Source organism: Mastigoproctus giganteus, chromosome 4 (genome assembly GCF_048544385.1).
Source record: "Mastigoproctus giganteus isolate SK-2022 chromosome 4, ASM4854438v1, whole genome shotgun sequence".
Classification (NCBI taxonomy): Eukaryota; Metazoa; Arthropoda; class Arachnida; order Uropygi; family Thelyphonidae; genus Mastigoproctus; species Mastigoproctus giganteus.
The window spans coordinates 29,286,414-29,298,739 of NC_143578.1; the positions used below are offsets into that span (position 1 = coordinate 29,286,414).

General features: G+C 37.7%; 1 protein-coding gene across 1 annotated transcript in view; it reads left to right on the top strand.

The window, feature by feature from the left end:
* Positions 1 to 12,326, top strand: part of LOC150086504 (nuclear pore membrane glycoprotein 210-like) — a 185,977-nt gene that overhangs the window by 164,401 nt on the left and 9,250 nt on the right. The window contains exons 31-32 of the mRNA XM_090372185.1: positions 2,325 to 2,483; positions 7,222 to 7,313. Coding sequence (XP_090228311.1) covers positions 2,325 to 2,483; positions 7,222 to 7,313 — 251 coding nt within the window. The remainder of the gene's footprint in view (positions 1 to 2,324; positions 2,484 to 7,221; positions 7,314 to 12,326) is intronic.

A 12,326-nucleotide genomic window follows, 5' to 3' on the forward strand; every position in this document is an offset into this window, starting at 1 on the left:
TATGGGGGGGGGGGAGAATTACATGAGTTTTTTGCTCAGACCACTAAGAAGAGTAGGAAAGAATTCTTTGCTTATGTTAACACTAGAAAGAAAGGGATGAATCACATTGGTCCACTGGATATGAATGGAATGACTGCTGGTCATCCTATATAGGTTTATAACAAACTGAATAAATATTTTGCATCTGCATTTATGTGAAGAAGTTTTTGGGGAAGAGGATATGAGAAGTATACCTAATTCTGACTGGGAGTTAAATGATTTTAGTTCCCAGTCAGAAGTTTATGATACTGAAAGGAAACTGAAAGAGAAATTATTAAAGCTAAAATTAAATAAGGTGCCTAGGCTGAAGGAATTTATCTAATTGTATTAAAAGAAGCAGCAAAAGAACTAAGCAAATAATTAATGAGAGCACTCTTGAATTTATGCATCATCCCTACAGAGTAGAGATGTGCAGGTGTCTTGTCTCTCCTATTCACAAGAGGTGAAGTGAATAATTACAGATCTGTAGCTTGACTTCTGTGCCAGGAAAATGATAATGGTGGTTAAAGAAAATATGGGATCATCTTGACAGGAATGCAATTGTATGGAAATTACAGCGTGGGTTTATTAAGAGAAGACCTTGTCTGAACAGTATTTTTAGCTATTATGGCATGTAGTCTCTGGGAAGCAACTGGGAAAAATTTTCACATCAAATAGATTTCATTAAAGCTTTGCTTTCGCTGCCCTTCATGTGCATGACTGTTGTACAAATAACAGCAGTGGCATGTAAGCTCAGTTTACTGCTATGGATGGCCGCCTCCGTAGCCAGGTGGGCAGGAGCAGCAATGTGTAGCACACGCTTCTTGATTAGACCGGGGTTCTAGCCCGTGACTACCAAATACAGAGGATGCGGAAAGGTCAGGGAATGACCACCGCATATCCTCAGAGCAATATGCCCTTAGTTGCTAATGCTCCTGAAAACAAATAAACAAACAAACAACTGCTATGGATAAAGGATAAAAGAATGGTTAAATGATCAGTAATCAGAATATGCTGTTCCAACAAGACCTAGATAAATTAGGCAGCTGGGTCAAAAAATGGTAATTGAGGTTTAACATTCATAAATGCATGGTACTTCATTTGAGTAGAAATAATCCCAGGATAACATACCAGTTGGGTGATACCAAATTCAAGGAAATGGAGAATGAACTCGATGATATACAGAAATTTTGCTAAAGGGATGATTATCCCATTGTATAAGGCAATAGTTAGGCTGCATTTTGAGTACTACATACAGGTTTGGAAGTCTCATTTTAGGAAGAATGTAGATCTGTTGAAATGGGTGCAGCCAAGATTAATCAGAGATATAAAAGGGAACCCTTACATAGAAAGACTTGTGTTTGGGAAATGAGGCATCTGCAATGAAACATGATTGAAGCGTTTAACACTTTGAATAGGTTGAGTAAACTAAATGCTAATGGCACCTTTAATATTTCTCAGAATATGCAAAAGGACATAATTTTAAACTGGAAAGAGATGGTTACATGAGAGATATATAAAAACTTTCCTTCAGCTAAAGAGTAATTGGTTGTAAGAATAAATTTTCACCTGATTTTGTGGAAGAGGATTGTTTCAATAAAATTTAAAGAATAAACAAATTATTATAAGGAATGATCAAATAAGATTAAAATATTTTTTTTATGGCTAACTGCATTAGCTTGTTTCCTTTCGTCATTTTGCCACTACTTATACCAATACTATTAGTGTTGTTTTTTTAATATGGGTATTAATAAATCAGCCATATGGGATACATATATAAGAAATATGAAAATTTGTAAGGAGAACAAAGAAAATTAGTAACACAAAGGGAGATCTACCATTACTTTTGTGAAGAGTTCTTGGAAAGAGACACTTGGTAACCCATATTGACCATATGGATTATGAGAGTTTACTGCTTCACTGGTGTTTGTGGCACTGGATGCTATTCTTAGTGCTTTGGTAAGATCATGTAGACGTTGCCAGGCCTGTATTGACATTATATTTTGACAAATTGTAGCACTGATCTCATGTTAAAGACTGGGATGCTCTTCCGCCAAGCTTTGCATGATCTGATTGGTCTGGAAGATTGCAATAGTATTGTATAGCTGTTGGCAGTTAGATGAGGACTCCTTAGAATAATTAGGATTTTCAATAGTGATGGTAATAGATTGTGACATACTTTTAGACCATTGGAATCACAGAAATTATTATGAAATATATTATCAGATTTTTAAAATAAAAGTTTACATTTAGAATAATAAATGTTTCATTCTTTACTTTATGGAAATTTTTTTTGCATTTAATAGGCTGGTATACAGCAGCTGCCAGAAAACAATTTTGCAATCAGGGTAAAGGCTAAACAGGATGGAAATGTGATTTTACGAGTAGAAGTCCAACCTTCAGAACTGGAACCAAGAATGCACCTGAAACTTGTGAAAAATCTTACTGATGAAATTCAGATACATGTAAGTATTATAACTCAAATCTATGTAAAAAATGCTATTTTTATTCATCTTGCAATTCATAAAAGGACTTCTGTATATTAAAAATTTTGTTTTTGTAAGTTTGAGACTTAACTTTTGATTATCATCTTGTATGTGTGTGTTATAAATTTTTTGTATTTTCATGGAACATAAAATAAATTCCTCTAATACATGCATCACTGTGCATGTTTGGTGCAGATAACTAAAACTACACTAAATGATCCAAGTATTTGAACATGCTGCTAAGATAAATGGATTAAGTTCAACAACCTGCATGGTAGGATCAGCTATAAATACATCAAGGGAGTACTGTAGATAGTAGCATTAGACAATAGGCTATATTGCAAAGCTTGTGAAATTTCAAAGAGCTTTAATTGTTTGATGAAATATTAGTTTGACCCTTCTGGAACAAATGTAGCTGATGTAAAAGATGGAATATTAAGTGCAATACAGTAGTTAGAAAATAATCTGATAATCAGATTACACCTATTAATAATAATATCTAATAATCAAGAGGAATCAGTGATCCTGAAAGAGGGTTGTTGTATTATCCTAATAATCATTTCTATCAACAGTGTGGTTGTTTTGTGGGGGGGGGGGGATTCTAGGACGTTAATAGGAATGGCCTTAAGTACAATATTTATCTGTTGACAAGCCATTGTTTTCATGACAGATATACAACTCACAAGTCCTACTTGTTTGGAGAAGGTGGAAATCAGCATTAGGCTTTCTTCAGTAATTTCCACAATAATTGCCTGTAGGGTTCTTTTTAATATAGAAAGAGTTTCTGGAAATAAATAAGGTTTTATTGATTAATTCTTGATATAGGATGAGTTCTAGCAAGACATGTTTAAAGGCTCACTTGAATATGTTCTTGGGGTTGGTTCTTGAGGTTGTCACAGACATTCTCTCAGATATGCCAGAGAAGCTGTACTTGCTACCTGGGAGTCTAAAATGCTGATGGAACTGATATTCGAGTGACATTCAAGTCAAGTTGACCTAATTTCGGCGAAGTCCAGATAGTCTGTGACAATCAGATCCTCTTCTTGCACCTTCACGATGGTGGGATTGTTAGTAATCCTGGGTATAACCTCCATGCACGAGCATACTGTGGGTGACCACCCAGGTGTGACCCAACGTAAGCAGGGGTCGGGGTGTGGCACCCACATCACATGGTGGAATACTGTCCCTCTGTGTTACCAGGCAATACTAGGTGGTAGATGACTCTCATCAACCGGTGCAATATCACCGTTTTGTTTACTAGAGGCTTGAAGTGGTGGAACCCATGTTTAGTCTCCAGAGCTAAGTTCCGGTCAATCCTTCCCCATCTCTTCCATCATGCAGTATGACTGATGACTTTTGAGGTTATGATGAACAGAATGACGAGATCCAATCTTCCTTACATTTCGAGGGTACAGCTCTAAAACGGTGTTCTCAGGCCGGCTGTTAGTTAGTACGCTGGACCGAACCTATTGGTAACTCTTTAGGAGGCTTCCGGATCAGCTAGTATAAAATCTTGATACTTCTACTCTGCCAGATAGTGACTGGAGGAAGTCCGAGTAGTGTGTATGCAGGGGGCATTGTCAAGGCCATGTTATGTCAAGGATCTGGGTATATTCTTACAGTGTGTATGCCATATCCAAAAATTTCATTACTTCATACATCGTGCCCCCCCTCCACTTTCTCTTACTATTGAATACACCCTGAATTGTCAAACTAATAGAGTAAGCTTATCTGCAAAAAGACCTAAACCTCCCAAACACTTCCTAGTCCATTTCCACTTGCAGTCTGCCAAACCCCATGTACTTTTTCTGACAGAATCTCAGTTATCGGTTGTTCAACTACTGCTCATCTCAGTTGCCCAAATTATTCGCTATAAGATTCCTTTCACCTCAAAGGTGGTACTTGTGCATATGTCCATTCCGATATTCCCTGTCAGAGACTTCGTAATTTGGAATCTCCTCTTTTTCGATCTTCTCTGACTTAAAATCTCTCTACCTCATTGTGTCAAATTCATCTGTGTCTCTACCGTTCTCCCAACTCCACTCATCACTTGGAGCTCTTTGACTTCCCCTCTTTGCAACTTGACTTTCTCCAGTCCAACTTTCCTAACAGTGAGGTAATTTTCCTTGGTGATTTTAATGTTCACAACTCTAGCTGGCTTCCATTTTCTACTCACACCGACCCAGCTGGTCGAGATGCTGAGGCTTTTGCAATTACTAATAACCTTGCACAGATTGTTCATTTACCTACAAAAATACCAGACAATCCTAACCATGCAGCCAACACGCTTGATCTTTTTCTCACAAACAACCCTCCTAAGTACGTGGTTGAAGTGAATTGTCTTTTAGGCACCTGAGATCACAACTTGGTGATTGTCTCTTCTCCAATGGAGCCTTTATCTCATGGCTATTCCCAACTTCGTGTTTGGCAATACAAGAATGCAAAATGGGATTATATGCGAGATTTCTTTTTCTTTGTCAGATTACTGTTTCAAAACTTCTGATGTTAATGTTTGCTCAGATCGTGTTAGTGAAATTATTCTTGTAGGAATGGAATCCTTTATTCCCCACTCCACTTTAAAATCTCGTCCTTTATCTAAACCTTGGTTTTCCAATAAATGTGCTGAGACCGTTCAAGAGAAGAATGTTGCATATCGTAATTGGCTTGTTTCCAATTCTTCAGTTTCATTTTCTGCCTACACCAAAGCTGCAACAATTGTAAAGCAGTTATTAATCCGTCCAAACTAGATTTTGAACAGACTAAGAGTAGAAAACTTGCTTCTTGCCCTAATGGTAGCCAAGCATTCTGGTCTCTTGCCGAAGCTATTGGCCGCAACTTCTGCCCATCTCTGTTTCCACCTCTGTCAAAACCAGATGGTTCTGTTGTTATTTCAACCAAGGATAAAGCTGACCTGCTAGCATCCCATTTTTCTTCCAACTCATGTATTAATGATCTTGGTGAAACACCTGCCACTGTTCCCAACACGTTCATTCAATACTTCCTGTGGTCTTCCATCAAAAGGATTTTGACAAATCTTGATGCTAAGAAAGCTCTAGGTCCTGATGGTATTTCTCCACTTGTTCTCAAAACTTTTGCTCATGAACTTACTCCTTTCTTTGCTGCCTTTTTTCACTTTCTTATTCCAAAGGTGTTTTTACCTTCTGCTTGGAAATTTGCTCATATCCAGCCAGTTCCTAAAAAGGGTGACAAATCCTTCCCATCCAATTATCGTCCCATTGCAATTAGTTCTACACTTTCTAAAGTAATGGAGAAATCAATTAATCGCCAACTCTTAAACTACCTAGAAACCTTCGGTCTGATCAGTGATCGCCAGTATGGATTCTGTCAGTGTCGCTCCACTGGTGATATTCTGGCTCATGCTACCCATTTATGGAGCAATTCAATGGAAAGGCTCGGTGAAACACAAGCAGTTGCTCTTGACATCTCAAAGGCTTTCGATTGTTTGGCATAAAAGTCTTCTAAACAAGCTTCCATCTTATGGTTTGCCAACTGTTTTTTGTAATTGGTTATCCAGTTTTCTCTCTGCTCGCTCACCGAGGGTGATGGTAGATGGCTCTGTCTTCTAACTTCTCCACTAATGCTGGTGTCCCCCAAGGTTCAGTTCTTTCCCCCACTCTTTTCCTCTTGTATATTAATGACCTTCTTCTATTGACTGGAAATCCTGTGCATAGTTTTGCCGATGATATCACATTGCATTCCACTTTCATTTTGGGAAACCTTGCCCTGCTCAATCAGCTTCAACTTCTTGAATATCTGCTACCAATTCCTTAAATGCCGATCTCCAGGTAATTCTCCAGTGGGGCGAAGACAGCTTAGTTGATTTCAATCCTTCTAAAACTCAGTGTTGTCTTATATCTTGCAAAAAGGATTCTTTGCTCCTATGCTTATCTTTGGTGACACTCCGATTTCTAGGCAAAATGATGTATCTCTTTTGGGGATTACCCTGACTTATAATCTCTCTTGGCACAAGCACATTACAAATATTGCTTCCTCTGCATTTAAAAAACTTGGTTTTCTCTTTCGTTCTCGGCGTTACTTTTCTTCCAAGCAGCTGTTCACTCTGTACAAATCGCAAATCCGCCCAACCATGGAATATTGTTCCCACATCTGGGGCGGTGCCCCCAGAAGAGGGCAGTTAGGTTAATTAATGAATCTTCTCTAACAGAGTTTGCACTCGCTTCTCACAGACGCTGTTTCTACTGCATGCCTTTTCTACAGATACTTCCATGGGTACTGTTCTTCTGAATTGGCTTCTATAATTCCCACCCTCTCTTTCAAAACAGTCCGAACACGTGCCGCCACCAGCCAACATCCAGCCAACTTTTCATTTTCCTCGTTTATTCATTCAACTGCCGTTTTCTGGAACAACCTTCTTTCATATGTATTTCCTGAAAATTACAGTCTACAGAAGTTCAAGTCTAATATCAACAAATATCTTCTCAACCTCCAACCCAAGCACAGTACTAAGTACTATAGGTTCTAATACCTCTCGTGGTTGGGGTTTTCATATATAAAAAAAAAAAAAAAAGTACCAACTTATGTTCTTGAAAATATGGTAATTTCTGAAATTGCCAGTGATAATAAGTTATTGTTTTCTCAACAGTGTAGCATAATTTATTTCCCACATAAATTAAATTAATCTAGAGTAATAGGGCATTTAATGAATATTATTATTAATATTTACAATTTATTTTAGGTGTTTGAGCAGCTAAAACTGACATATCCAGATATAGATGGAGGGATGATCCTTATGTCACCAAACTCTCAATTGAAATTAAAATGTAACAGGTAATTTTATGATTTTGTAAAATGATTTAATTAATGATAATTCAGAGAAATGTGGCATTGAACTTATTTTAGAATTTCTACACACAAGTTATCACTTTGAAAGATTGCATAAATCCTCCTTCATCTGGTTTATTTGTATACTTTTACATTTCCTTTTCTTGTGAATGGAGCATGTTATTTGAACATGGTGGAAGTATTTTGTATTAATAATACACCAATGTTATAGAATAAAATATAAATATGTATTCATGTTACCTTATCCAAGTAATGAATATTAAAACAAAGTTTAAAAATTCTGTTTGGACATGGTTAAATCATTTTCATCACCACCTTTGAGTACTTACCCTCCACTCCATCTCATCCTTCCAACAATCATTTTCTCCTAAACACAACATGCTGCCATATCGTTTTTCACCATGCTCCCCTCTTCTCTGCTGTCTTTCTACCTGCATTGTTAAGCACTTTTACTTCTGCAACTTTATACTGGAGCCACTCCATCTTATAATCTCATTTCATATTCTGTTCTTTTCTTTGAACACCAACTACCCACTTCAACATACACATCTCAAATATATGTAACTTCTGCTCATATCTCTTGAATTCCCAACAGCACACTGAACTGCACAGTCAGCCTGACTATTCCTACCTTTTCTCATTGGCACCCATCTCTCACATAATAACTGCTAACATGCTTCCATGTAACCCTTTCCAGAATAGTAGTAGTAATAGTAATGGAGGCATGTGATGCAAGAAAGCAAGCGCATGAGCGTATGTATCATCGGCCAAAAAAAAAAAAATTTTGTACATCCATTCCCTCTAAAAGTTTGTCCAGTCTCTCCTTGAATTTATTTAAGCTATCAATTTCCACAATGACAGATGGAAGTTTGTCCCAGCAATTAATCACCTGCTGGCTAAAGGTTTCCGCACATCTGTTTTACAACTGTCTTTCCTCAATTTGAATTTATGCCCCCTCAGGTTCATAATCTGCAGCAAGCAGAAGAATCCCATCAGAATTCATCATGCTCAACCCATTCAAGGCCTTATATACCTCAGTCAGATCACCTTGTAGGTGCCTAGTCTCCAGCCGCTGAAATTTGCAGAACTTAAGCCTTTCTTGGGAAGAGAACCCCCTTCATTCCCCTCACCAATCTTGTTGCCCTTCTCTGTACACGCTCAACCAACTCTACATCCTTCCTGAAATGATGCCTCCAGACCTGTGCACAGTACCTCAAGACGTGGCCTGATCATTGCCTTATACAAGGGAATAATCACGTCCTTTTACCTACTAGCAAAATTCCTGTATATCATTGACAATACCCCACAACCTGCTCTGGCAGCCTCTCAGCATTGCTCAGAAAACTTCATATCTGACTGCACAATTATGCTCAGATCTTTTTCATTTTCTACCACCCTAAGTGTAGTACCACACAGTTGGTACGTTTCTCTGTGGTTACTTTTACTCATATGCAGTACTTTGCATTTGTCAAGGTTAAACTTCAGTTGCCACTTCTCAGCCCATCTGCCCAAATTTTCTAGATCCTGTTGCATTAGCACACTGCACTTTCTACACTTTCTAAAGTGTAGAAAGTGCACACTATTCCTATTTGTAGCATACATTAACAAACCTGCCAACCTTTGTATCATCTGCAAACTTTGACATTAACCCTGATATACCGTCATCAACATCATTGATAAATATAGAAAACAACAATGGGCCCAACACCAAATCCTGGGGGACTCTATGAAGAGACAGTAGTCCATTGATTACAACTCTGTCTTCTCCCACTCAACCACCCTTTATCCATTGTAGCAACTTGCCCTTAATACCATACTGCTCCAATTTGTACAGTAGTCTTCCACGCGCAACAGTGTCAAAAGCTTTCCGGAAATCCAAGTATATGATAACAGTTATTTTTTACATCCAATTCCTTTGTAACCACATCATAGTATCCAATCAAATTTGTCAGGCAAGACTTTCCCTTAACAACCCAAAAAGTGGATTTGTTAAGGGAAAGTTATTACTGCAGCCCTGTCTAGATCAGCGTTTCCCAAACTGTATTCCGTGGAACACTAATGTTCCGTGAAAAATCATAATAAATTAAAAAATAAAATAAAATAAATTAATTTTGCCTATTTGTAGCATACACTACTTTTATATCATTATAATTTTTAACGTGTTTTTTTTTTTTTTTTTTTTTCGGTTATCAATATACTGGCATAGACTAATAATCAAAATAGACCACAGAACGCTTTATTTTTGCAGATTTTGCATAGAGAATTATGCTTAGAGGTAATGACATTGACGAAAAAGTAGCAATGTAGTGATCTAATATGCCATTCATATGCGATTTAGCCTGGAGTACATGGGTTGAAGGAGAAGGGAAAGCGAATCGATATCATAACTAAACTCACTTCCTTGTATACATTTTTTTTTGATAATTATCAGTATTTCAAAATGTTATTATTAAAATAAATGACCGTGGATTTGTGGTTGAAAAAAAGGAACTTTAAAATGAGAAGCAAATTCTTCTAGTATTGCAAGTGCTGTCGATGAAAACGAATACAATATTGTTACTCTTCAAAGTGAGTACGAACAATCACAGTCTTTTGTTCCCCAAAAAAACGAAGTGAAAAAACAGGAACCTACTAATGAAAGACCATAACAAAAGTACAATGTGATGACAGTTATTTGAATTTTGGCTTTACTTGTGTTGGAAATAAAGATGCTCCTGATGCACAGTGCATCGTATGTAATAAAATATTAGCAAACAGTTCTTTGGTTCCCACTAAACTTGTGTTCTGTAAATATATTGTGAGATGAAAAATGTTCTGTGACTAAAAACGTTTGGGAGGCGCTGGTCTAGATAATTCTGCAATGCATCCTTAACAAGTGACTCCATTATTTTCCCCAGAACAGAAGTTAAACTAACTGGTCTGTAATTACTCGTGTCACCCTTAGATCCCCATTTGAATTAAGGATACATTTGCACATCTCCAGTCCGTGGGGACCTCCTCTTAGTCCAAGGATGCTCTCATAATTATGGCTAAGGGTTTGCTTACTTCCTTTGCCGCCTCTTTTAATATAACTGAATAGATCCCATCCACTCCAGGTGCCTTTCTTATGTTAAACTTCAACAATTTCTCCTCCACTTTGCTCTCAGTTATTACAAAATCATTAAGCACCCTGCTACAATTTGATAACCTTATGGCATTTTCCTTCCTTAATAACTCCTCATGTGTGAATGTATATGCAAAATATGCGTTCAGGTTATCAGCCATCTGAGCAGTATCATCAGCAGTCAACCACCAACATCAAGCAGACCAATCTGATTCATCCTCTTCCCGCTAGAGTTTATATAAATGAAGAAGTCCTTGCTGTTTTTCTTAGTATCCTTTGCCAATGATTTCTCGTAATCTGTCTTCACTTGCCTAACTTCCTTTGTGACTTGATTACAGACCAGCTTATATCTGCCGTAGGCTTCTGTGTCACCTAATAATTTATATGCATCCCATGCATTTTTCTTCTCTGTCATGAGCCTTATTAGTTCATCTGACATCCATTTAGGCCTAAACCTTGAAAAATATTTGTTGATTGGTATGAAAAGCCTAGTAGCTTCCACGATTAGTTCCATGAATGCTTTACATTTAGAATTTGCTGTTAGTGACATCATCAGTTGGTCCCACTGTTCAGAATTTAAAAACTGTCTGACACCACTGTAATCATCTTTACAGAAGCAAAAACCCTTCCTTTACCCCTGATGGTAATTATATCTTTAAGTAAATTCCACATCAGTACACTGTGATCACTGCCACCTGCTAGTTCCTTTATCTGCAAATTACACGAATAATCACTGCTGATAACCAGATCAAAAGTATTTCCCTCTCGAACATGCTGCTGCAGAAAACAATCATCCAATAAATCCACAAAAGTCTTGCTAGTGGATGAGTGACCAACTCACAAGTTCCAGTTAATATCTGGGAAGTTAAAATCAGTCATTATAAGACACTCTGATTTACTGCCCACTCTATTTCTCTGTATAATTGTTCATTGTGCTCATCAGAGTCGTTGGGCCTATAACACACTCCTACTCTCATTTTTCCTTTCCCAGTGCTTATTTCACACTAAACTGACTCAACACTGCACTATGTCAACTGGCTGTACTTCTTTATATTTTATGTTTTTCTTAATTGACAGCATAACCCCACCTCCCTTCCTATCCCATCTATCCTTTCTGTACACCTTGTACTCCCCAAATTTAATTCCGCACTGCTTATATCTGTATGACACCGTGTCTCTGATATCCCAAGGATATCTGCTTTTGATGTTTTGACCAGCACTACAAATTCATCAAATTTATTTACTATACTTCTAGCATTGGTATACATGCACCTGTTCTTATTCTTAGTTACTCTAACGCAGCCCAGTATTTATTTTTTTCATGATGACTCCCACCAGTCCCTGAACCCTCCCCCAGCACCCCATCTTCCAGGCCACTGCTCATTCCACCAGAAGCAATGCAAGAGTCACTTTCACCTCTGCCTGTAGCTACTATTAACCTTTTAGTCTGAGGCTTCCCCATAAGCTAGCAGTTTTCTGACCCACCTAATGCTGCCTTGATAGTATCACCAAACACTCTTGCACCCCTTCTATTTAAGTGTATCCCATCCCTGTAGAAGCAGTCTCTCCTGTTAACAAGCACAGACCATGCTGAGAAAAATTCTGCCCCATGAGCCTTGCACATTCCCTCCAGGGCCAAATTGATTGACAAGGCTCTCACCATATACTCCCTCCTATCATGTCTGGGCAGAATTGTAGACACTTTCAAATTTAACCCTAATTCATGACTTTTTTTCAGCATTGACTTGTACTTGTTAAGTAAATCTGCAGATCTCCTACTCTTAATGTCATATGTATAAATGACATTAGAATACATATATACAGAGTGATTCAGGAGGAATAGTGAATATTTTAGGAGGTTATAGTATCGATTATTATGAGTAAAAAAGTTCATA